We start from the raw sequence: 27,490 nt of genomic DNA, 5'->3' as shown, positions 1-27,490 counted from the left end.
AGGTCAGAAGGAGAGCTAAGAAAATATTTATAGACCTCTCACATCCTAGACATAAATTGTTTCAACTCCTCCCCTTGAGATGCCACTATAGGCCATTGCATACCAAAAGAACTAGAGACAGGACAATTTCTTTCATCACACCATTACTCTACTGAACACATAATTCTCACAGTACTGTCTAAATCTACAGACATTTACCTATATTATATAGCTGTAGCATTATTACCTTATCTACCTTACTACCCCCTCTTATTGGTATTATTATTACTCTGTTGCTTTACACATACACTGAGAGCTTCTGCACCACAGACAAATTCCTTGTGTGTCTAATCACACTTGGCCACACTAGTCTATTCTACTCTACTCTACTCTGCACTGTGGGCACAATTATTAGGAAAGTTGTATTTTGGAGGATTAATTTTCTTATTTGAACAACTACAGTTCTCTCGGTCAATCCAAAATGCTAATAAACGTAAAACCTTAATATTTAAAAAAGTAAAAGTGAGGTTTTGGCTTTCCTAGAATATCTGTGCACAATTATTAGGCAGCTATTAGTGTGCAGAATTATCATACAAGTAAATGAAAATGAAAATTTGCCCATCTCACTCGCTTATTTGCATCTGTTAAAGTGAGAATAATAAACAACTCAAAACATGCAATTAACATTTGACATTTAAAAAAAAATCAGTGACAAATATTCCACTCTTCTTGTCACTAACAGTCATAAGCCTCCCATTCATGGAGTCTGTTTCTTGATCTGTTGACGATCAATGTTTTGTGCAGCAGCAACCACAGCCTCCCAGACACTATTCAGAAACAGTGGAAGGACCCACAAGTTGTCAATAGGGTTTAGGTCAGGTGAGGAAGGGGGCCATGTCATTATTCTTTCATCTTTAAGGCCTTCACTGACTAGCCATGCAGTGGAGTATTTTGATGCATGCGATGGAGCAATGCTCAGCATAAAAATTAAGGTCTTCTTGAAAGATGCAGACTTTTCTTGTACTACTGAAGAAAGTGCCTTCTAAAAACTGGCAGTAGGCTTGGGAGTTGATTTTGAGTCCATCTTCAACTTGAAAACATCCAACTAGCTCATCTTCAATAATACCAGCCCATATAAGTACCCAACATCCACCTTGCTGGGGTCTGAGTCGAAGTGAAGCTCTGTGCTCGCTATAGATCCAGCCATGGGCCCATCCATCTGGTCTATCAAGAGTCACTCTCATCTCAGCAGTCAATAAAACCTTTGAAAAATCTTGTCTTCAGCTATTTCTTGGCCCAGTCTTGCTGTTTCAACTTATGTGTGTCACAGCCAGCGTCCACGCTGAAAGAACGACGACGTGGTACGGGTGACGATGAGGTTTTCTTTACTTCAGAAAAGCCTAGCAGATACAAAGTCAGCGTTGGGAGCTAGCCGTCCCAACGCGTCTTTTATACATTGGGGGTGATTAGCCCCACCCCTCCCCATGCAAACCAGCATCCGGCTGAGCCTGCTCAAAACCCACCCCCTTCCCAGCTCTCTGCATGTCACCCCGCCCTTTGTGCCTGAGCTCCCACACAGACTCCAGGTGAGTGTATGCCCTTAACCCCCCTTTCGTGCTCCCCCACCCCTCCTCCGTGCTCCCCTCCACCGTCCAGCGTGTCAGTGTTACAGCCCCCCTAACAGCTCCCCACAACGCCCCGCTGTCCGGACTGCGTTCTGAGCCGCCCCACGCCCCCTCTGAGCTGCCCGACGCCCCCAAGGAACAGGCGGCTGGAGAATCCCAGGACGAGCTGCGGCTGCCGGTCTGACTGCCTGTGGGTCCCGTCGACGCAGACACGCCAGAAAGCCCCGGAACAGCTGCCCGTCGGTGGCATGGCCGTGGGACTTGTGCAGCTGCCCGTGGTGGCTGGCGGCCGTTTGACTGCTATATGTGCTGTTCCCGGGTGGCTCCAGCAGGAAGGTTCGGGCGGGCGGTTTGCGCGGCGTTTCCCCTGCTGCCCTCGTGATGTCGAGCCCACGGGGCTTGACAATGTGTCTTGTTCAGTGGTGGTCAGGTTTCAGCCTTTCTTACCTTGGCCATGTCTCTGAGCACTGAACACCTTGTATTTCTGGGCACTTCAGGTAGGTTGCAGTTTTGCAATATAACACCACTGGAGGATAATGGTTTCCTGGTAACTTCATGTTTGATTCTTGTCAAATCTTTGGCAGTTAATGTGCATCTTTTTTTCTCAACATGTTTCTTGCAACCCTCTTGACTATTTGCAACAAAAGGTTTGATGGTTCTGTGAGCACGCCCCAATATCTTAGCAATTTCAAGGGTGCTGCATCCCTCTGAAAGACTTTTTACAATTTTTGACTTTTCAGAATCAGTTAAATCTCTTTTTTGACCCATTTTTCCTGAGGAAAATGAGCTGCCTAAATAATTATGCACACCTTGATATAGGATGTTGATCTATTTAGGCCACAACCTCCCTCATTACACAAATACACATCACCTGATATGCTAATAACCACTAAGCCAGCTTGAAGTGGAAAATATGCATGAAAAAGATATGGTTAAAATACTCCCTTGCCTAATAATTGTTCACAGAGTGTACTCTACTCGTCTGTAAATTATATGATGCTTGACTCTTTAGAAAAAAATTAACTCTCTCAAAACTCCAGCCCAGGAGAACAGAATATTTTCTTCTGGGGAGTCCTGAATCTGTTTGCGTTCAGCTTGGATCCCTGGATCTCCAGCGTTAAGGCTGTGCAAAAGAGAAAAGCTGCTCCGTAGCTCCAGTCTAGCGCGTCTCTCTTTCCTCCTTCCAGCCGAAGAGCCCAACTTGCGGCGGTCCTTCTTCGGAAGGGAGCCGGTAACCCTCGGTCACGCCAGGCATCCGACGAAAAGAGGCCGTCTCAGAATTTAGTCCCGTTCAGCAGACGGGCGAGCGGCGAGCGGCGAGCGGCCGATAGGCAAGACGCCTTTGCCATTCCCTCAGTGGCTGCCTAGCGGCGGTTCGGAGCCCCCCGGAGAGCCCGTCCGCGGCCCTCCTCTTCCTCCCCCTCCTCCCGCGTCCGCCTCGCTCTTCAGAAGGACGAGCGAGAGCCAATCGCAGAGCAGGAGGCGGCTTTCCCGGTACATGCAAATAAGCATTCCCCGCAGAGCATTGTGGGAACGGCGCGAACGGGAGCTCGCCTCCGCTGGCGACGCGGCGGAGCCTCCGGGAATCTGATCCGCGCAGGAGTGAACGTTTAGAAACGTGGAGGAGAGAGTCCGGCGGAATAGTGCAGGCCACCGTGACCTGAAATGAATGGAGGAGAGGTGGGAGCGCGTCCCGGCGCGAAGCAAAGCATACTTACCTGGTAGGGGAGATACCTTGATCATGAAGGAGGTTTTCCCAGGGTGAGGCTCATCCATTGCACTCCGGGTGTGCTGACCCCTGCGATTTCCCCAAATGCGGGAAACTCGACTGCATAATTTGTGGTAGTGGGGGACTGCGTTCGCGCTTTCCCCTGATGATTTGGTCTAAAAATAGAGAAATCATGTTGCTTGTAGTTTTACTTACAGTGCTTAACAGCCTTCTAAGCGGAACGTTTACCGGTTTGAAGTTCCTGTGTGTCTTTGTGTAAGAAACTTTCATAAAAGTTTATTTCAGCAGATTGCAGTCCACGTTTTGGACAAGGATTGCTAGTTTGAAAAGCAGGTGTGAGAGGCCATTATGTCAAATTTGAATAGCTTTTCTACAACAGAGGGACAGCACTTGACAAGCCCACGCAAACGGGGCCACGAGCACATCTACAGTGCAAATGACCCACTGACCCATTCTTGTGCGGCACTAGTGGGTGTGTGTGTGTGCATACTGTGCAGCCTGTCCCACCACATCCGAGGCCCAGAGATTGAGGACCCCTGGTAAACACAGTCCTTTCAACAGTTCTACATGCACTACTGAAGTCACACAGGGGCTTCAATGACTATATAAATCCTGCCATTACCCACTCAGTGCTGAAGCTTCTTGGATAAGAAGCAAAAAAAAGTCCGATTGCCTCTTGAAAAAAGCATTTAGGGACACACGACTGAACGGGTAGCATTGTCAGTCCATCACTTTGCAATCCCTTGTTTCTTATACAAAAATCACACAGTAACTTCAAGCCGATAAACGTTCCGCTTAAAAGGATGTTAAGCACTGTAAGTAAAGCTACAAGCAACATGATTTCTCTGTTTTTAGACCAAATAATCAGGGGAAAGCGCGAACGCAGTCCCCCACTACCACAAATTATGCAGTCGAGTTTCCCGCATTTGGGGAAATCGCAGGGGTCAGCACACCCGGAGTGCAATGGATGAGCCTCACCCTGGGAAAACCTCCTTCATGATCAAGGTATCTCCCCTGCCAGGTAAGTATGCTTTGCTTCGCGCCGGGACGCGCTCCCACCATCGCTTCACTCACTTCAGGTCACGGTGGCCTGCACTATTCCGCCGGACTCTCTCCTCCACGTTTCTAAACGTTCACTCCTGCGCGGATCAGATTCCCGGAGGCTCCGCCGCGTCGCCAGCGGAGGCGAGCTCCCGTTCGCGCCGTTCCCACAATGCTCTGCGGGGAATGCTTATTTGCATGTACCGGGAAAGCCGCCTCCTGCTCTGCGATTGGCTCTCGCTCGTCCTTCTGAAGAGCGAGGCGGACGCGGGAGGAGGGAGAGGAAGAGGAGGGCCGCGGACGGGCTCTCCGGGGGGCTCCGAACCGCCGCTAGGCAGCCACTGAGGGAATGGCAAAGGCGTCTTGCCTATCGGCCGCTCGCAGCTCGCCGCTCGCCCGTCTGCTGAACGGGACTAAATTCTGAGACGGCCTCTTTTCGTCGGATGCCTGGCGTGACCGAGGGTTACCGGCTCCCTTCCGAAGAAGGACCGCCGCAAGTTGGGCTCTTCGGCTGGAAGGAGGAAAGAGAGACGCGCTAGACTGGAGCTACGGAGCAGCTTTTCTCTTTTGCACAGCCTTAACGCTGGAGTTCCAGGGATCCAAGCTGAACGCAAACAGATTCAGGACTCTCCAAAAGAAAATATTGATACATCTTATGTATAGATACACCTATAGAGTCTACAGCCCAGAGATGCTAAAGGCAGACAATCCGGACATTCTTGAAACAGGAAGTGGGTTATGAAGAATCAGTTCATCAATGTCTATTAATACTGATGGCTGTTCATTACCATCCTTGAGACACCATGCTGTAAATCTCCTTGCTGGGAAGCAACAAGCATACAAATTCAGATTTGTGAGCAATCAAATGCATTCAGATGCCAGTGTGTCAGGGCCACACTAAATCCACATATTTTTTGATCCAGCTGTACTTTTTCAAGATCCTTAGTTGCTAATGAAGAGGAATGGCAGTGAATGCATGCAGCATACAGTAAACGATTTCCATTTGTCTTCTACAGCCTGGCTATTCAGATAAGTTATTAATCTATTATTCCAAAATTTGGATCAATATTCCAATATGCTGATCCATATAAACCTGGCCAACTGTAACTATTCGGAACGTGAAAGAGAAGCATATTCATAATTGATCTTCAATAATGTCAAATGTTAAATCCAACAAATCTCCAGCTCTTCTCCAGGTATACCTACACATACTATCTTTAAAACTACAATAGTGGCACAAGATTGTTACTGTGTTTTAAAGCTACTATCTCTGGGAAAGCTAATGAATGATAAAATAGCCTTGTGCAAAATCTGTTACCAAATTAAATAAGCAATTTCATTATCTTCAATTTTCATTTTTTTAAGGTGGAAGTGTCTCAAAGCACAGAAAAAGTAAAATAGTTTATTTGCATTTTGTATAAATCCAACTAATGTGACCTGAAATTGTGTACAGCTTGAATGTGATGTGAAATACCAGGAATTGCAGCCTACCTGTTCTGTGAACCCTGCAATAAATATTAGCTAAACTGGATCGATGAGACTAGTTTGGGCTAGTGGTTAAGGCACCACACTAGAAACTACAAAACTAAGTTTAGTCCAACCTTAGGCTTTAAAATAGCTGGATGACTTTGGGCCAGTTACTCCCTCTCAGCCCTAGGAAGGAGACCATGACAAATCACTTAACGAATTCTTGCCAAGAAAACTGCAGACTATCTCAGGTGATTGCCAGGAGTCAACACTGACTGCACAAAAAAAAGGTGGGTTAATATAAGACGCTATGCCAAAGCGTAAACTGTCTGGTCTCTGGCTCAATAATTGACATTTAACCCCTGAGTTGGGTGAACAGGAAAGCAGCCCCATCAGGCTTCTCCAACCCGGTGCCCTCCATACGAAGCTTCAACTCCTGTCATTTCTAGGCAATAGATGGGGCGGTGAGATCTGAAGCCGACCTGATTTAGAGGAGGGCAAACCCAGCTCTGAAAACGCGCGCTCGCTAAATACAGCTCGTTATTCTCAAGCGTCCTGGCTTCCAACCGCTAGGGACCCCCGGGACTACTAAGTCTCTCCTATGCGCTCTGGGCGTCCTTTTCTTCGTCCGGGGCCCTACACTTTGCCCGGTACGGGCGCAGGGGTCTTCAAACTTGGCCCTTTTATGACTTGTGGACTTCAACTCCCAGAATTCCTCAGCCAGCAAAGCTGGCTGAGGAATTCTGGGAGTTGAAGTCCACAAGTCATAAAAGGGCCAAGTTTGAAGACCCCTGGGCTTACAGGCACTAGAGCAGCTTTCCCGGCATCCCTTGTTGAAATGAAGGCCGGCGAGCAGGATCCTCATTGGAGGCGCCTGCCCGATGACGTCACCGACGCGCGGCGAGAGGCGAAGTTAGTGCCCGCGGAGGGGGTTTCGGGGACTTGCGCGGGCGGTTCAGTCGCCGGCCAGTTCAGGCTTTCCCTCCGGCTTCCTGGTCCGCCTCGGATGGTAAGTAGAGCCGAGCGCGGGCCTGGAGGACCGGCGACAGGAGAAACGGGGACGGAGCTTCCCCTTTTCTGCGGGCAGGGTTTGGGGCCTGCCTGCCTGCCTGCCTCGCTCGCTTCCAGGTTGTCACCTGAAGCGGTGCTCAATGCAAGATTTCTTGGAGGTCGCTTTCCTACCTGATGCTGCTCCTTAAAGGCAAGCCCACCCAGGAAGACTTGACCTACGAGTAAAACTATTCAGTCTCGGGGCCTTACTTCCTACTAGCATGCCCAGGGGTAGGCAACCTCGGCTCTTTTATGACTCATGGACTTCAACTCCCAGAATTCCTGAGCCAGCTATGCTGGCTCAGGAATTCTGGGAGTTGAAGTCCATGAGTCATAAAAGAGCCGAGGTTGCCTACCCCTGAGCATGCCGAACCCTATCGCTGCAGGAATTCAGTCTGGCACAGTCGCGCCACGCATAAACTATACAAAAGAAAATGTCCCTGACATTCACATGTCACGTTTGGCCGTGATTTGTTTATGTAGTGTCCTGAATAAGCAAGTGATTTATTTTATTTATTTTTATTTTAATTCCATTTATATCCCGCCCTTCTCCGAAGACTCAGGGCGGCTTACAAGCTTAGCAGTAGCCTTCATTCTATGTAAATGCTTGCTTTATTAGGGCTTTCACCACCCCCCAGCGGCATTATTACAAAGTTAGCTTAATTGCCCCCAACAATCTGGGTCCTCATTTTACCTACCTCGGAAGGATGGAAGGCTGAGTCAACCTTGAGCCTGGTGGGATGCGAACCTGCACTAATTGCAGGCAGCTGGTGTTACTTAAGGAGGCATCAGCCCACTAAACAAGGCTTACAAGAACAGTGGTTGGGTCCATAAAACAGACTTGGCGGATCACATTATGAGTTAGCACAATAGTTTACCAGTTCGGTTTGGTTTTATTACAAGGTGAATCCTGTTATATTCAAAGACTTTACCCATCTAAAACACATTTAATTCCATTATTAATAGAAGGCATCTTTCGCAAGACAATTGCAAAAAGTTTATCTTGTTGTCTCTGCTTAAGACCGTAATGTACAAGATGCTTGTATCAAGCTGGGTATTACTGGGTATGTTTGTCTTGAGAAGTTTCTGTTATTCTAACAGAGGCAACTGTATTATTTGACCATTCTATGAATGGATCCTCCTAAAAAAATTCCTCCCATCTTTCTATTCCTTCAGTAGGAGACAATTCTGCAATAAAAGGTGACTTGAACAGACAAAAGGCTGTGACTGAAGAAAACAAGATGGATAAAAAAGCATTTGAGACAGTTCTTGATGAAATTAGAAAGGTAATCAATGTTTGTACAATAAAGAAGGTGGGAGCTTCACTGAATTTGGAAGACAGGTTGGAATTATACTGATACTTTTGACCCAATTATTTAAGGAATTTACAGGTAGTCAACTTACAACCAAAATTTCTCTTGCAAAGCAAGATATTTGTTAAGTGAATTTTGCCCCATTTTCTGACCTTTCTTTCCACACTTGTTACGTGAATCATTGCTGTTAATTTGTTAAGTTAATGACATGGTTGTTAAGTGAATCTGGCTTCCCATTGATTTTGTTTGTCAAAGGATCACATGACCCCAGGACATGGTAACCATCATAAGGGGCTGAATTTTGATCACATGATGCCTATGGGGTACCGCAAGGGTCATAAATGTGAAAAACAGTCACAAGTCACTTTTTTCCAGTTCCATTGCAACTTTGAAACTCAGTAAATGAAATGTTGTAAGTTGAGGACTACCTGTGTGTGCCCTCCCTTTTTACCAAATAATTGTACTTGAGATAGCTAACACTGAAGAGGAAATAAATTACAAAACTTATAGAATCTTCATTTCTGATACATGTTCTGACCACCCAACAGACTTGTCAGAAGCCTTCCATTTTAATTCCTGTAAAAAGGTAAAAGGTAAAGGTTCCCCTGCACATGCGTGCTAGTCGTTTCTGACTCTAGGGGCTGGTGCTCATCTCCATTTCAAAGCTGAAGAGCCAGCGCTTGTCCGAGGACATCTCCGTGGTCATGTGGCCGGAATGACTAGACTCCAAAGGCGCACGGAATGCTGTTACCTTCCCACCGTAGCGGTCCCTATTTTTCTACTTGCATTTTTACGTGCTTTTGAACTGCTAGGTTGGCAGAAGTTTAATTCCTGTAAGTTTGACAAATGCTGTTTCTGTGTTTATAGGCTGTTTTGATGGAATACAAATTAAAAGCAATTGAATATGTACATGGATACTTTTCTAGTGAACAGGTAAGGGAGATGAACTATTTTATAAGCCATTACAACTAAGGGAAGTTTACTGCAGCATGAAAAAGGCACTTAAAGGTATTTTGTTTTCCTTTCAGCATTTGACAGTGGATTGTGCAAAGATCTCATGAGAGTAACCTTGATTAATCCAGCATTGTAAGAAATATACTGTATGAAAGAACAATACAAGATGTTTATACTTTATATATTCTGATTTGTGCTGTGCTGAATGTGGGAACTGATACAGACTTAACACTGAATGCTCACTGTGCTCAAAATTCCAGATGTTTCAGTGCCCTCGCAGTTACTTGAACAAAATTCAAGCACTTGGCCAACTACTTTGCACTTAAGACCAGTTGCAGCATCCTGCACTCATAATCTCCATTGCTGACCTTCTCTGCCAGCTTCCCACAAGCAAAGACAATGGGGAAACTAGCAGGGAACATCACAAGTTGCTTTCAAGCACTTACAAGCACTATGTCCCCCTTCCTCCTTCGCTCATTTGCACCCACCAGTACTCTCCTTCCCCAGCCTCCCTACACTTGCACAAATGCATGCCCCAGTGCCCTCCTTCCATGGGTTTACCAGCATTCTCATGCACACCACATGCCTTCTTTCTCCAGTGTCTACGATTACACACATACATGAACCCCAGACCCTCTTTTCCCAGCCTCCCCTTGCACACACAGACACACCCTGCACTCTCCCTCCCTCAGCTTTTCTCACACTGCAATACCACCCTAATTTGCATGTGGCCTCCTCCCTTGCAACCCTGCACTTCTCACCTGGGATTCCCTCTGCTTCCCACTTAATGGCCTGTATATCTTGGGGTTACAACAATAATTGGGAATGCCTGGATTGCTGTCACTAAATGGTGCAGTCATGTGATGGCACACTTTACTTCATTGCTTCATGACGGCAATCCCACTCCCAAGTGTAGTCAAAATTCAAGGACTACCTGTAATACCCACATTCAAATTTCAAGTTATAGAAACCAATTATTTACTTATCAATTAAATCTGAATAAAAACTTACATTCTAATTATTCCAAATGTTCATGTCATAAAGATACGATAGTAAATGCTCAGATCAGAGTGAATTTGCTATTTTACCTATTAAAGATTCATTTAGAAGCCTCGGAAGATGAGAAAAAATGCTTTTACTTCAAGAGAAGACGGTAGTGCCAAATAAATTGTCTTAGTGTACATGGCGTGTATGATAGAATGGCTTCTGTTGCAGATTGTTGAGCTGCTGAGGTGTTTCTCTTGGGCTGAACCACAATTGAAAGCGATGAAGGCATTACAGCATGTAAGTTTCTGAAGAATCAATCACTTCTATAATTAATGTAATAATTTTATCCAACTGGACATTTTTTTTTATTTGCCTCTCCTGCTTTCATTTAGTTTATAGTAATGGTATAGGGTTTCCTGCCTGAGCAGGGGGTTGGACTAGAAGACCTCCAAGGTCCCTTGCAACTCTATTATTATTATTAGTGGTAGTAATAGTAGTAGTAGTAGTAGTTCTCTGATCCAAATTTATATTAACAGAAGCTGAAATATTTTTATTTATTTATTAAACGTATTGATCCCCCATCTTACCACAAGGTAACTCTGAGCAATTTATAATATTAAAATGTTTGTACTTTGAATCTAAGCAAGAATGTAATATAACCCAAGGCCTCTTTTCTTCTGTTTCTAGAAAATGGTAGCTGTTTCTGCAGCAAAAGTGGTTAATATCCTCAACTGCTTCACATTTAGTAAAGACAAGCTTATTGCACTAGAATTGTTGGCTTCGTAAGTATTCGCTGTTGATGATGTATATTCTTATTAATACTAGCTTAAGTTTTATTGATATTTAGTTGGATAAAAAACTGATTGATTAGGGCACTTTTTCTAAAAGGCTAACTATTTTGCTCCGTACAACTGGTTTTTGTTAAATGAACAATAAATATTTAGATAAAAATACAGCACTTTGCTCCATGTTCATATTAGTTTTTTGTTTATTATTTCCTTTTAGAAAAATATAGTGAAGCAATATTAAATTATAAGATGGATTGTGGCTATAAAGATTATAAATACCTTTTAAAAAATTTTGTTTTATAGCAATATAATTGATGCTCAGAATTATCGCCTTATTGAAGACCTCTTCAGGGTTAATATGTCTGAGAAGAAGAGATGCAGAAGAATTCTTGAGCAGGTATTAAGGCAAGAAACATGTATGATTTAGATGTTTTATAAAACTAGTCAAAAAAGATCCATCAGCTCTTCTCAGAAGAAATATAGCAGATGTACGTGGGGAGAATCTTAATGGTGTGGAAGTGTTCCAATTGTTTAGAAAAGAAAAATAATTTTCTGAGCTTTCCAAAATTGTTAACTTAATTTTTAACAAATATAAATTAGTCATATCCACAGTGGGACTGTGGAAAATGTTTGTAAACAGATCTTCCACACCCCTCTAGCCATGAGGAAATTTCAACCTACTTGATAATTATAAATACTGAGAATTGCATTCTTACAAGTGGGAATCACCAAGAGTATATGGCCAGAAAAAAATGGGAGATGCCTGCTAGAGATTAAAGTTAAGAAAAGGCATTTTGAAAGATTGCTGAAGGATATAATTGACTTAATTCTTAAGACACCAACACATGTGAGGCATTTTCACTCAATAAATAGGAAGTATCCTATTTAAAGAGTAAAAAAAATCACTTGGGAGGTTCCATAATGGAACATAATTTAAAAACTGGATCTGTTCAAAGTAAAGTTGACAGAGGAACTTAGAAGCATCTTACTGCTCACCCAGATAGTACAGCTGAGCACACTCTCAGAGGCTGAAGCAATCGTTTCAAATGTTTGAGAGTTCAGGCAGTGCTTGTAAGATGTGAATGTTATTTTTCACACAGTGAATGGAAAATAAATGCCAACAAATCTGATTATGCAAAACAAAGGATAGATGAAGCAGGCCATCGCACTCAAATAAGGGGGCAAGGCAGCCTGTTTCATAAGTTGGAAATAAAAGAGCGCATTATTTTTTTTTAAAAAAATCAGTTTCTATACATAAGGTTTATATTATATAGCAATCACTGAAATACCTTCACTGTGGTTTCCTTATTTTTCTTCAACAATGATTATTAGAAGATCTTTTCTTGTGAACTTGCCTAATTGATACTGACGTTGCCTTGCCCTGCCACAAATTCCAGAACTACTTTCAGGTAGGGCAAAAAAAGATGATACCAGTTAGTAGTAAGATGCACCTAGGGAATATCATTCCCAGATAGGGTTTTTTTGCAAAGTATTAACTTGCCTAGGATTCTAAAATGGTATTGCTAGTCTCTGGAAACAGAAAAGAAAAACCTTTTCCTTGTACTGCTGCAGTGTAAGTTGAAGGCCTTTGAAAAAAGAAAGGTAAAAGGTAAAGGTAAAGGTTCCCCCGCACATGCGTGCTAGTCGTTTCCGACTCTAGGGGCCGGTGCTCATCTCCGTTTCATAGCCGAAGAGCCAGCGCTTGTCCGAGGACGTCTCCGTGGTCATGTGGCCGGCATGACTAGCACGGAACGCTGTTACCTTCCCACCGTAGTGGTCCCTATTTTTCTACTTGCATTTTGACCTGCTTTCGAACTGCTAGGTTGGCAGAAGCTGGGACGAGTAACAGGCGCTCACTCTGCTATGCGGCACTCGGGATTCGACCTGCCAAACTGCCGACCTTCCGATCGACAAGTTCAGCGTCCTAACCCACTGAGCCACCGCGTCCCTGAAAAAAGAAAGAGGAGCATGTAAAAACAAGATATGCCTGGCCGTGCAGTAGAGCGTTTGCTTGTCTTGATCTTGCGGCAGTAACCATAATTCAATCTAGAGTCTGGAAATGGGGATATTGCATTAATATCCTCTTTCATGTGTTTGATAGAACATGCTGGGTTATCTCACAGTAGTGAAATGCCCATTCTTTGTGTGTGTGGTTTTGTTTTGTTTCTTTATATTTTAGGCTTCCAAAGCAGGATGCAAAGCACCTCATGCTATGATATCTTCCTGTGGCATGATTCCTGGGAACCCTTATCCCAAAGGGAAGCCCAGCCGTATCAATGGGATTTTTCCTGTACGTATTGGTCTTACTGAACTTTCAGTTGGTTTGAATTTTCTATTGAATATCTTTTAACATATCAGTCATGTTTTGTGGAATATTTTATCCTCTGTGAGGTTTTATTCTGCTCAGGTTATCTCAAAGAAGTCATGTTATTTAACTTCTAGCACAAAGGTCTTCAAACTTGGCCCTTTTATGACTTATGGACTTCAACTCCCAGAATTCCTCAGCCAGCGTGCGTGCCTATAATAATGAGTGGTGCTCAGAGCTGAAAACTCTTTTCGCCCCCAAAGTCAAAAAAGGGCCAGGTTTGAAGACCCCTGTAACTAGCTTATCTCATAGAGCTGCATCTATACTGATTAAATGTAGAGGAAGCTGTCTTGTCATACTGTTTGTCTTCATATATATTTTCCCTTATCTGATAAATGGAAAATATATTACATTCAGGTTTCAGACTTTATATATATATTGATATTAATAATTTCCATTGATACTTCTGTACGTACTGTGGTTGTGTTCACATATTGTACCAAGCCTTTAGTCTAGTGTAGTGTAGTCAGGTTTAGTATAGTCTAGTTTAGTTTAGTTAAATTTAGCTTAGTGCGTTGTGTGAACATAACGATTGTGGTTTGTAAAGCTGTTTTATGATTTATCCATTAATCAGCTAATTTATTTCATAAGCCATGATTACATAAGTCATGACTTAACTGTACAGGTGGTCCTGTACATGATTGAGTCCAAAATTTCTGTTGCTAAGCGAGACATTGGTTAAGTGAATTTGGCCCCATTTTATGACCTTTCTTGCCACAGTTGTTAAGTGAATCACTTCAGTTGTTAATATAATAACATGGTTAAGTGAATCTGGCTTTCCCATTGGCTTTGCTTGTCAGAAGGTGGCAAAAGGCGATCACATGACCCTGGGAGACTGCAGTCATCGTAAATATGAGTCAGTTGCCAAGCAACTGAATTTTGATCATGTGACCTTGGGGATGCTGCAGTGCTTGTAAATATGAAAAACAGTCATAAGTCAATTTTAGTGCTGTTGTAACTTCAAACGGTCACTAAATGAACTGCTGTACGAGGAGGACTACCGTATTTTCCGGCGTATAAGACGACTGGGCGTATAAGACGACCCCCCAACTTTTGAGGTGATTTTAAAGACTTTTTGTCTTATACGCCGGAAAATCGCAGGGCAGGCTGGCGGGAGCTAATGGAAAATCTTTATTTTATAGGGTTCCCCTGTTAAGAAGGAAAATGAGGATTATACTAGTGAAGGCAAGGGAATAGCAGCTCGCATTCTTGGACCATCGAAACCAGTAAGTCACATTAATGCAGTGATCAAAAAGTACCCTTGACTTTGCTGTTGAAAACCGGATAAATTTAGTAGGGAAAAGGATTAGCTGAGAGTGCAAATGTGACAAATACAATCCCTGTTTATTACAGATAGCAGTTGATAGATAAATGTAAGATTTTGTTCTTTAATAAACCCTGTTCAGATGTCTATAATATTAGCTATTAAGAAAGAATAACTTGCATAAAAGGAATGAAAAGAAAGTATTTCCAAGTATATTTTAAATGCAAGGAAGCAGAAGTTTGATTATTAAGAACAGATGTTCCCAACTTGGTATCTTCCAGTTACTAAGGTTTATAATTTTTATAATTTGTGCCCAACATTGTGCATGCATAATGTGGGAATTGCTGTCCAACACAACTATACGTTAGGGAAGTGCACTTAGGCAGACAGTGGCTATTGTGAGGCTTTGTTACAGCATAATAAGCTGTAGGTTCATCCTATGGTTACACGTCAGGCAAGAGCTGCAGCCCTGTGTTCTCTCACCATGCAGTCACTAAAGTTACTGAGGTCCAAAGAAAGGGGCAGGAATGAAAAGAAAAAAAGAAGCCACAGTTTAGATTAGCTGATCACAGAGGCAGAATCTAGACAGAAAAGAAATCTATAGGAGGAGGATGAACCAAATAATGAACAGATTTACCAACAAAAGAATGCCAGTGAAAGGAGCACAGGAAAGAAGCATCTTTGCCAAAGCCAAATGTGCCCTGGTTGCACGCTGTCTTGAGTAGAACCATTTTCATGATTACAGCTTTGCATATAATCTCGTTTCCTTTTGTTTAGGCTCCAGCAACATACAATCCACACAAGCCTGTTCCTTACCCAATTCCTCCTTGCCGACCACACGCAACAATTGCACCAAGTAAGCTTTGGTCCTGTTATTTGACACTGGTTCTGATGTGACCTAATTGGTACATCTCATAGATAGCCTCATATGCATTATTTATAAATGAATACATTTGTTGTCTGTGAGGTTGCTTGCCTAAAATTGTTGTCTTTGAGATTGCTTGCTTTCCCTGTGGTTTCTTTTATATTTGTCTCTAATCTTTTCTGATGAGTTAATAGCCTGTAACAGGGGTCTTCAAACATGGCCCTTTTATGACTTGTAGACTTCAACCCAGAATTCCTCAGCCAGCGTGCGTGCCTGTAATAATGAGTGGTGCTCAGAGCTGAAAACTGTTTTCGCCCCCGGAGAGTTTTATTGACATTAAGCAAAGTATCTGTTATTTGCTAAGAATTGATGCTACCACATTTTCTGTTCCTTCCATAAATAGCAATAAAAAGAATAAAAGGAAAGAGAGCCAACAATGTGATAATTCTTGCCCACCATCTTTTTCAATTTATTGGATACAGATGAACATTTCATTTTTCTTCTGGGTCAAATCAACAATAGTGTTTTATGTATTATACATCCAGTATAATACAAGTTAAGCTATTTTTATTTTATTTTGTCAGATGACATACAGGTAATGTATAACATTGTTGAATAGTTTTATACAAGTAAATAATGTTAAAATATTTTTAAAGCCTTGTGGAGGAGCTGTGATTTTCACATGTGCTACTTAGGGTGAGACAATGATCAGAGCAACCCAATAGGAATATACACTAGTTTATTATTTCTCCGTTTTTCTGTGCCTTCTGTTTCCTTTCCAGGTGCTTACAACAATGCAGGTCTTGTTCCACTGGCTAACGTTATAGCTCCTGGTTTGCCAACTCCACCATCGTATACTTCTAGTACTGTAGGAACAGGTAAAGCAGGTATCCTTGGAAAGCCCAGGGTGACTGGTTTATGTTTCAACCAAGCCAAGAAATGAGAAAGAACATGTAAATGATAAAGAACATGAGACAGAGCCAGTATGGACTAGTGCAGGGGTAGGCAACCTCGGCTCTTTTATGACTCATGGACTTCAACTCCCAGAATTCCTGAGCCAGCTCAGGAATTCTGGGAGTTGAAGTCCATGAGTCATAAAAGAGCCGAGGTTGCCTACCCTGCACTAGTGGTTAAGGCACCTGTCTAAAGCCAGTCACGTTCTCTCAGCCAAACTCAACTCACAGGGTTGTTGTCGGGAAAACAGTAAGAGGAAGGTATATGGGACATGTTTGCCACCTTGAGTTACTTGTAAAAATAATAAGGGGGTGGGAGATAGGTGGGTGGGTGGGTGAATGCCAGGGTCCTTCAGCCCGTCCCTGGCTACTGTTCTGAAAGGGAAATGTCAAATGAGAGGCCTCTTATCAGGGTTTTTTTTCCCACCACCAGGAAATGCTTCTGCTTGGAAAAAAAATCACTGGGGGGAATTAGCACCTCAGAGCTTTAGTAAAGGGGAAATTTGAGCCAGGATGATGGGCTTTTTTTCTTAACTAGATAGAGCCTAGAAGTTATTCGGGCCAACTGCTCATATTATAGCAAAAGTAAATTGTTATTCTCCCTATCATTTTGAATCCAGATTTTACTGGCAAGATACCTTACAGGTAGTCCTCAACGTATAACCGTTCATTTAGTCACTGTTCGACAACAGCACTGAAAAAAGTGACTTATGACTCTTTTCCCCATTTATGACCATTGCAACATCTCCACAGACACATGATCAAAATTCAGATGCTTGGCAACTGGCTGGTATTTACGACAGTTGCGGTGCCTCAGGGTCATGTGATCCCCTTTTGCAACCTTCCGATAAGCAATGTCAGTGGGGAACACAAGATTCACTTAACAACTGTGTTACTAACTTAACAACTGCAATGATTCATTTAACAAGTGTGGGAAGAAAGGTCATAAAATGAGGCGGAATTCACTTAACAAATGTCTTGCTTAGCAACAGAAATTTTAGGCTCAATTGTGGTTGTAAGTTGAGGACTACTTGTACTAGGCTTCAGCAGAAATGTCTGGGTTCTTTTTTCAGATCAGTTGGTAATCAAAGCAGCGTAAAGGAAGCCCTAGATTTTTGTTTGCATTTGATAAGTAATCTGTTTAGTATTCGCTTCTTCCTTAATTCATTATACTCAATAGAAAATGAAGAACTTTCCAATCAAGCAAAATCTTCCCAAAGTCAAGGTAAACTATGCATTTACAAAGACAAGCTACTATAATTTAAAATACATAATCTAAAAAATATGTTTGCAGGTTTTTTAAAAATAGCAATTTTAAGATAAAGTACAAATGTGCCAAATTTACTAGCCGATTAGAGGTGTTTTTTACACACACACACATACACACAATACTGGATATATATCATATTGAGAATTATTGTGAGAAAATCATTGTGTTTGTTCCTAGGTATGATTAGATAAGATTTGGGTGGACTCCGAATCTAAGTACAGTCAGTGCTGAGTCTTTTCTTCTGCAGTGAGATGACTTTATTAATTGAAAGCTTTTGTTTAGCCCAAGTGGGTTAAAAACTGTATTTGCTCTCATTAATAGGTAGCTGAATTTCTACTTAAAACAAGAATAAGATGCAAGTTCTCCTTTAGATTTTTTAAAAATATATTTGTGCTTTGAAAGTAAACTCCAGTGAGCTTATATCTGGGTAAACATGCACAGAATTTTACTTTTTTAAAAAAAAATCCTTTCTTTAACTATTTACAATACAATGGATATAGTATAAAAGTGAATACATGTAACTTTATTTTTATTAAAGTATCCAAGATCAATTAAAGTATCAGTTGAACAATCATTAAGCTTTTGTTTAATGATTAACATTAAACTATTAAAATAAACGTGGGGTGAACCAGGAATAAACCAGGAGAATGAAAATGTGCATAAAAGTCATCCCGCCTTTCACCTGCTTTTGCATACTGTTCTCTGCAGTATGTCTCAAATGTGAGTGGTACAACATGTATGGCATTTTATTACTCTAGCATCGAATCACAGATGAGAGTCAAATGATTCCCTGCTGCTCGCTGGAAAAGTGAATGGCTGTCCTTTCCTTTGATGGAACGAAGTGCCTCACACAAAGTGCCTTACGCACCACTAACTTTAAAATCTCCATTGACAAGACTTTCTATGAGACAATACAATTTCTAATTCTAGCCAGCAATAATGGGTTTCATGGATAATTGCAATTTTGTCCCCTTGTATTCATTTACCCTTCCCAGAGTGAAAAGAACTGAATGAACTTGCCATTTGAAAATTCCTAACACTGTCCCACAAGGAAATTAGGATGCACTGGCAACAGTCATGGATCCAATGACTGTACTTAAAAAGATTGCTTTAAAGTCAGAAAGGTTTCCTTCTTTTCTCCCGTTTAGCAGAATTAGTCAGAGGTATGTCCTGTAATGCGGTTCCTTAATCATTATTACTTTTATCTCAAATTAATGGTTCACCAGTTCTGCTGCACAACTCCTTCCCATTATATTTTCTGGAGTAATTCTGCTTTTCTCTCCTCTTTCTAAACTATAAAAACTCCAGAGTTTCTAAACCATTATGAGTTCATCAGGCCTACTTAGCAAAATTGAGTCCCTTCTACTTTCAGTGATATTTATGTATTGGTGCTTGGATGCCACCAGATCAGATTGACTCACAGCAGCGCACAGACAAAATTAAAATAAAATTACTAAAATAGAGCCATAAAATAATCTATATACTGCTAAAACTCTCCTGTACATCTGTTTATAACCTTTAATTGGGCAAAATGGTGCATTATAAGACAACAGTTTTTGACTCAATCAGCTGACTTAAAGAATGCATACCAAAGCTGGGGCCCATTACTCTTTTGGGATTAAAATTTGGCAAAGTTGTGGCCTCTTCAATGCAGTATGCTGCCAGAGTCATGTGTTTATTATTTCCAGCATTTCTTGCCAGTTTCTCACAAGGGAAGTCAGTGGGGAAGCTGACACAAAGTTGCTTCTCACTGCTTTTTTGCCAGCACATGGTCATTCTGTTTCTCTGCTTAAGTAAAGTATTTCTGAAACAATAACCCAATGGGTCACAGATTGTCTAATAACCAATAATCATAGGTATTAGCTCAGATGAGAGGGAGGGAGGGGGAGAGAGAGAGATGGTAAGAAGGAATTATGGAGATAAAGTAGGCCCTCAATTTTTGTAAAATCTTAAGGTACCTAATTTTATAGTATAAACCCATCTAAATATTCATGCTAGTTCTTTCTATTTTGGAAAAATTAAGTTCAAAACAGGAAACTTGCTTGCATTCAAATAAGAAATGGACAGCCACAGAAGCTTCAACTCATGAAGGCTGTGTGAACATTGATTCATTTGGATTTTTAAAATGCCCAACTCCAGATTACTTTGGGCACCTAATAAATAAAATGAAACAAGAATAATGAAACAATAAAAAATAAACGTCTAAAAAACATGTATATAGAATCCAAACATGGAGAACCTTACCTTTTTAAAATGGTCGTATTACTAATGCAACAAAAGCTAGAATGGGGACATGGGACTAAAATTAATGCCAGATTGATTGTGATTGGACTGCAGTGTAACAGTTCAGAGAGCAGAATAATTGAACCAGTGATTTTTGTCTCATTTTGCATACCGTTTTGCTTTTTGGTAGTTGTAGTAGCATCTTTTTATTTTGCTCCTATGCTGATCCATTGCTGTGTAAACTGTATTGAAATGCATTCGTGTTGAAAACAAAACATTTCTACTGCCTCCCAAGAATTCTTACTGGTTTTGTTTCTTTCCAGCTTTTGCCACACAAATGAATCATCTCTTTGCACCTCATGGTTCTAATCCTGCTGCTACTCCAGCCCCAACCCCATCATCGGTTAAGGCAATAAGCCACTCATCAGCACTTCCATCTACAGCTGTCCCAGGGATAAGTGTGTCCAACCCTGTCTTTCCTGTCTTCCCTGGGCAGGTTATCTCCTCCGTCCATCCGCCTCAACCATCCACTCCCATCCCTACTGTTGTCAAATCCCTTTCGCTGCCTGCAGTGCCTGCCACATCTGCTCACAGTGCCACCACTGCTCCCCTCCCTGCCTCTTTCTCTGGACTGGCTTCTGTGCTGCCTGCCGCTGCAGCCCCCCAAGGGCTCTCCGCATTGTGCGCCACCCCTGCACCCAGCGAAGCTTTTGCCTCTGCCCCTGCTCCCTTCGCCAGCCTTCCTTTTTCTGCAGCGTCTGTCACTGCCCCGGCGAATAATCCTAATTCATTGTCATCTGCTTTTGCTGGCCTGCCTCTGTCCTTGACCCCCAGTTCTCAGGGAGTAGCTAGCTCCATTTCATCCACCGTTGCCTATTCTCCCGCCACTAGTTTATCTTGCCCGGTTAATTTACCTAACCCACTTTTATCAGCTTTAAAGGGCTTTCTCTCGGTAAACGATAGCTCGTTAATTAATTCAAGTGCTCTTCCTTCGACTGTGACTGCCGAGCTTGCTTCTTTATCTGGTCTTCTGAGTCAGAACTCTGAAGCTGCCTCTTCATCCAGTAGCAAATGTTACACTCCAACTGTTACCTCTTCTCTTCAGCATCCTTCCACTCCAGGTCTCTCCATTTTCTCAGGCCTCCCCTGTCAGCCAGGAGGGAGCAGTAGTGCGACGTCTCCTGCATTGTCATCGCAGTCCCCTTCAATAACAATGTCATCATCCAACTTGCCGGTCAGCTGCGGCTCCTCAGTGGGTCTTGCGCATTGTCCAAGCCCTGCCAATCCTGAACAGCAAGTTTCCTCCACTCCAGCTGCCCCGGCTCTAGTTAAAACAGAACCCACAAGCCCGACTCTTTCAGGTCTCAAAATCCCAACCCCTTCTGCTGGGCTCCATCACAGCACTTCAGGCTTGCCAGCCCTTGGACACGCCTATCCCTCGGCTACTTCATTACCATGCAGCTTAACCAGTTCCCTCCATTCAGCACTTCCCGCTCTGACCTCTCATCTGAACAGTTCCCCATCTATTCCCTCCCACGCTGCTTCGTCCACTCCAGTATACAATGCACTTCCTCCTTTCACTTCTTTGACCAATAGTTTTGCTTTTCCTGGCAATCCAGCACTTACCCCAACTGGGCCTCTGTTGTCCATTCCACCTACAACTACTTCTGCCGCACACGTCAGCAGCTCCTCGGCCCCCGTCCTTCCACCCCTGATTGCCACAGCAGCTGCCCCGGCTCCACCATTCTCCCTTAACTTGTGCAGCGCTGTCTCTTCCCTGTTTTCCGTTCCTCAAGTGCCCCTGGGCTCATGCAATTCATCCTTCCCTCCTTTCCCTGTCTCTAACACGCCCTCTGTCACTCCTGCTCTCCCTTCTTTCCCTGGGCTCCAGGCATCCTCTACAATAGCAGCAGTTGCACCACTGCCAGCAGCTGCCACAGCCCCATCTCCGGCTCCGGTGCTGCCAGGGTTTGCCTCGGCCTTTAGCTCAAACTTCAACTCTGCACTGGTTGCACAGGCTGGGTACGTTGACTCCAAACAGTCGAAAGTCGTTTTGGCACACTTCTTAACAGTGTGCAATATGAAGCCTTAAGTATGGATTATAAAATACTGGTAATTATGATGCTTGCTTTCTGAATTCTCTTCAGACAGAGAATTCTGTCAGTTCTCTTGTTAAATGTTGACAGATCCTACCTATGTTTTTTTTTTCTTAATTCCCTTACTCTAGCAGGGAAAGATTTAGCCTAAGAGAGGATATATAATTGTTTTAAATTGATTGGAATCTTTGAAAGATATTCTAATTAGGGATAAAATATTGGGATATTTCTACTACATATACTGAAATAGCCAGTTCCAAATTAGCATGACTTTGGGTCAATCACTCACTCTCAGCCCAAACCAACTCACAGGGTTGTGGTGGGAAAATTAGGAAGAGGAAGAGATGGATGGATGGATGGATAGATATAGATAAATAGATAGATAGATAGATAGATAGATAGATAGATAGATAGATAGATAGACAGACAGACAGACAGACAGATAGATTGATTTGCCACCTTGAATTTATCAATAAAGGTGAGATATAAATAAAATTAAATGTTCACATTAAAAACACTTCTTGATCAAATGTTGATTGCTTCCATACATTGTATCTATATAAGCAATATGGTCATAGATTGGAATGTAAGAATTATCAAATTTTTTGTACTGTTGAATGTGAGAATTTGAAAATGTTCGGCTTCTGCATTTTTAGCCTGACGTCTGGACTCCAGGCCCCTGGAAACACAGTTTTTCCAGGACTTCTGTCTCTTCCTGCCATCCCTGGACTTGCTCAGAGTGCAACACAGTCTTCCCTTCAGGAACTTCAGCACAGTGCAGCTGCGCAGTCAGCATTACTGCAGGTAAAACAATATATAAATAGAAAAGATAGACATCAAGGATAGAGAAATGATAAGTAACAAATACAGTGTCTGACATCTACAATGAGAATAAAAGTATATTTTGTACAAAAACACATTAAGTTTTATTTTGGTTATTTAAAATTTGATGCGAGGAAGAAACAGCAGGGATTGTATGTGGAAGCACAGATTTTTGGTGGAAAAATATCTAAATTTCTACAAAATGTGTAGTTTAACATATAGGCTATTATGTGGAATGTACAATTTTTTTTTAATTTTAATTCCATTTATATCCCGCCCTTCTCCGAAGACTCAGGGCGGCTTACAAGCTTAGCAGTAGCCTTCATTCTATGTATATGCCTGCTTATTAGGGCTTTCACACAACCCCCAAGCGGCATTATTACAAAGTCAGCTTAATTGCCCCCAACAATCTGGGTCCTCATTTTACCTACCTCGGAAGGATGGAAGGCTGAGTCAACCTTGAGCCTGGTGGGATGCGAACCTGCACTAATTGCAGGCAGCTGGTGTTACTTAAGGAGGCATTAGCCCACTGGTCCACAATCAAGGCTTATATGTATGTAAATTGCTACATTTCCATAGCCTCGTTGGAATGAACGATCTCTATGCAGAACAAATCAGCTAAGATGGTCCGCCCCAGGTACCTTCTGGATCTCTTATGGATTTCCAGTAGGTGCTTGGAGTCAAATAGTCAGATCATCAGCCCCCAGAAACCCTTCCTATAATAAAGCCCTTAACAAGAGAACAGTCGCTTGCCCGCAATAAAAGATGCGTACATGTGCAAATGTTGCATGAAATCGGGCATTTGGGATTTTTTTTTATTGCAAGTGTCTGAGACTGTGGTTATAAATTTTAACATGATTTTTCCCATGCCAGCATCGTTCATAGTACACTGATGGAATTCTGTCAATGTGGCCTTTAACTGGGAATTCTTGGAACTATTCAACACCTCTAGAAGTCATACTTTTTACTCTGTACGAGATAACAGATTCTGAACATCCAAGTTCATTGCCTCCTTTTTATTACAGTTGTAACTGTATTCCTCTATCAATATACCGGTGCTACTATTTGGCCATATCATAAAATGTCCTCCTCATCCGTTAATTTTTCCATTAGCAACAAAGTGTGAAAATTGTGCAGATGCATGTAAGCAATGTAGCTTTCATTTACATATTCTGAAACACTGAATTAAACTTTCTGAGCGTTGTATTTTACCTTCCTTGCTGGCAAATTTGGATTTTGGAAGGGCCAAGGATCCATCTTGTAGACATACCATTAATGTCTTGTTTGTTTCTTTAAAGATGCACTCTGCTTCCGCTCTAGAAAACTATGCTTCTCAATCTGAGGGTTTCAGTGCATATACCCCAGCCGCAGGAACACCTGGAACACCTTTTTCAGTGCAGGCAAGTCTTCCCCAGACTGGATGGCAATAATGAACATCAATTTCAGCTATAAAGAAGAATGCTCTAAAAGCTTACAATGATGCTTCCTTCAGAAAACACATTTTCAGAACATATAATCCAAGAGAGATTCCAACTACAGTAACTGTTGCTGAAATGGTATCAAAATTGGACTTTTTTTACTTTCATATCAATGACTCTAGGAAGTCTTTATTCCATTTTTCATAGTAAACTGAGGATACTTTGATTCAGGTAGGATTTTTAAAATCCAGAATAACTGGATCACTGGAAAAAAAATTGTGTGATATCAGTGTTTTACAGATTGTTAAAAAACACTGCAATGCATGAGGTATAGGTACTGATTTAAAAATGTAGTTCAAACTCTATCTACCCCCTCAACTTCTTTTAGGAATTTAATCTTGTGCATCTGCCTACTTTATTTAGGCTGAGCAGATTTGCACGCCTCAGAACCTTCTGCCTTGTCCTATACAATCAATTCTAATTTTTTTTTCATTCTTTTTAAAAATTGCTTATCGCTATTTACTGTGATGCAGGTAGCCCTCAACTTAGAACCATAACAGGGACTGGGAATACATTATTAAACGTTTAAGTGAGGCATCACATGACTGCATCCAATTTACAACCTTTTTCATTAAATTGTGAAGCAAATCTCCCATCGGTCATTGAAACATCAGATGACTGTGACTTGCAATCTCCTGCAGGCTTCACCATTGACTTTGCTGATCAGAAGCTGGCAGGGAAGGTTGCAAATGGTGATCACTGCAGCTGTTAGAAATGCAAGACAAACACACAGGTTACAATCACATGAGTGCAGGGACTGTTTATAAGTTATCTTTTCAGCATCATTGTAATTTGAAATAGTTGCTAAACAAATGGTTGCAAGTAAAAGACTACCTGTACTTGTTATTGAAAGTTCTACTACTTAACAATTTGTCTCAGGCCTTTCCATGGTGATACCTTCAGGATGTCTTGGCATTTCAGCTTCAGAATAGCTGTGTTTTTGAAGTGGTAATTCCAACACACCTGAGAGGTATTAAGTAGGGAAAGCTGATTTTACTTTGTTTTAGCGATCTACCTCCCATCAGTAATTTGTTCAGTTTTCTAGGATACCAGAAGCCTGCTGTAGGTATCTATTTTTTTAATGTGTAACTTCAGATTAAGTGTATGGTTTCCTTCAATCAGTAGTAAATGCATTTTGTAGATTATGGTTTATGTTTCATAATATTTGTATCCAATTCATGAACAAGGCACTGATAATAACACTACTAATGGGTCTAATGTAGCCCATCAAATATAATAAAATATATTGAAGAGTTTTGGATTTGTGAATCAAGTATTCACTTTATTTATGACAACAAAACATGCACATGTCAGATTTGAATAAACTATGTGGTTAAATTCTGAAAATTTTAAATTTTTAAATAGGTAGAACTGGGTTTTCACACAGACTCTTCAGTAACACTGGGGTGGGGGGCGGGGGGGGAGCCAAAATAATTAAATACATTATATTGGCTTTTTTGAAATTGAGACCAATTATTCTAATTATGAATTGTGCAATATAACACTGTTGCTATTTTAATAAATTCTTCTGTACTATTTCTTATAACTTCTGGGAAAGTTATGGCTCTTCAGCTGTTCTTATACAGGTAGTCCTCAACTTAAGACCACAATTGAGCCCAAAATTTATGTTGCTAACTGAAGCATTTGTTAAATGAGTTTTGCCCCATTTCAGGACCTTTCTTGCCACAGTTGTTGAGTGAATCATTGTAGTTGTTACATTAGTAACACAGTTTTTAAATAAAAGAGGCTTCCCCCTTTAGTTGTCAGAAGAGTGCAAAAGATGATCACAGGACTCTACGACGCAGCAGTGATCATAAATACAAGTCAGTTGCCAAGCGCCTGAAGTTTGAACACGTGTCCATGGGATGCTGCAATGGTCATAAGTGTGAAAAATAGTCATAAGTCACTTTTTTCAGTGCTGTTGTAACTTTGAATGGTCACTAAATGAACTGATGTAAGTCGAGGACTACCTGTATTGTAGTTCCTAACATCCTTTAAATGATGACTATGCTTGAAAAGGCTGCTGGGAGTTATAGTTCATCAACAGCTAAAAGATACAGCTTCATCAGCCTTGATTTAACATCTCTAGTGATGAATATAACCCCTGCCCCATATTAGCTCTTAAAATAATTTTGATCATATTTTAGATTTATAGTAGATATACTTGATGTTAAAATTTTAATGTGAACTTAATGCACTTTGCTGCAGTGCATAGCTTGATGGTTTTTTTCTAAAGATGAAAGTCTACTGAATAGTATTACTAATGTAGAAGTTTTCCATAGGTAAACAGGTATGGAGAATGCTAATATGTATATAGCTGTATTTTTATATTTTTTTAATAAAATGAATAGCAATGATGTTTCTAAAATAGACTGAATAAACAGTTCTTTACAAACCTGCCTTTGAGTAGTTTTTTTACATAATAAATTAATGCAAACAATTTAATACAAGATTAATATCCAGTTTAGTCATTCTACAACAAAACAGTCACTGCTGTTAAATTGCCTCTTATCCCTGCTATTACCAATACTAATGTACATGTGCACATATATCCAAGCTATTCAGACCATTCCTTTTTAGAATAACCAATGTTATGCAGAAGACAAAAAAGAAATAATAAAGAATGGAAGGTACTGGATGTAAAAAGGAATTTTATCTAAAACTAGCTTACACCAATATCATTGCAACCATCTTTGCTTCTACAGTATTCATATACTGCTTCTTTCTAAATTTTTCAACTCTTTCATTTTCTCATCAACTCCATCCAAACACAATTTTCTCAGCCTTCTTTCCTCTCAAGTCTATGCACACTTCCTTCATATATTGGTTTTCCTGTGCAGCTCTTTCAGTAGGAACAAGTCTTTCCAATGAATCAGAATCATAGAGTTGGAAGACCTTGGAGGTCTTCTAGTCCAACCCTCTGCTCAAGCAGGAAAGCATTTCAGACTATGATGTATTTCTTTTGTACTGGTATTCATAGAAGCACGCTACATATAGGTTGGAAAGTGTCTCCCAGGGTGCTAACAAACATTGCTGTGGAATGTGGAGTTGGAAGATCCTAGATTCAGTGCCATGTTTCCCCCCAAAACAACAATTTAAAAAGTTTCTGCTTTTCTTTAAATCACAATCTGGCTTACTAACATTTGATGGCCGTTGTTTGCTTTGTAGGATTCCTTTGGCGTAACTGTCAGTTAAACATCTCGAGATGGGGGAGAAGCACT

The 27,490-nt window shown here is 41.5% G+C and overlaps 1 protein-coding gene across 3 annotated transcripts; it reads left to right on the top strand.

Moving 5' to 3' along the window:
- The first annotated feature begins 1,559 nt into the window (after window positions 1-1,559).
- On the top strand, window positions 1,560-25,525 carry PROSER1 (proline and serine rich 1). 3 transcript variants are annotated; one of them, XM_083348834.1, is made up of 14 exons: window positions 1,560-1,565; window positions 8,068-8,177; window positions 9,072-9,137; window positions 10,374-10,442; window positions 10,833-10,927; window positions 11,237-11,330; window positions 13,113-13,223; window positions 14,441-14,524; window positions 15,340-15,418; window positions 16,210-16,314; window positions 17,561-17,605; window positions 20,197-21,895; window positions 22,626-22,773; window positions 24,090-25,525. In XM_083348834.1, exons 2-14 carry the CDS (start codon window positions 8,133-8,135, stop codon window positions 24,219-24,221), a joined length of 2,772 nt encoding a protein of 923 aa, XP_083204960.1. In that variant the 5' UTR covers window positions 1,560-1,565; window positions 8,068-8,132; the 3' UTR covers window positions 24,222-25,525. The 3 variants fall into 3 exon arrangements, with proteins under 3 accessions (XP_083204960.1, XP_083204959.1, XP_083204958.1); XM_083348833.1 differs by lacking the exon at window positions 1,560-1,565 and adding an exon at window positions 6,738-6,850 and having other exon boundaries at window positions 8,071-8,177; XM_083348832.1 differs by lacking the exon at window positions 1,560-1,565 and adding an exon at window positions 6,755-6,850.
- The last annotated feature ends 1,965 nt before the right edge of the window (window positions 25,526-27,490 follow it).

The sequence above is a fragment of the Vipera ursinii genome (genome assembly GCF_947247035.1).
Source record: "Vipera ursinii genome assembly, chromosome: 1".
NCBI classification, from domain to species: Eukaryota; Metazoa; Chordata; class Lepidosauria; order Squamata; family Viperidae; genus Vipera; species Vipera ursinii.
This window is presented reverse-complemented; position numbering and strand designations above follow the sequence as displayed.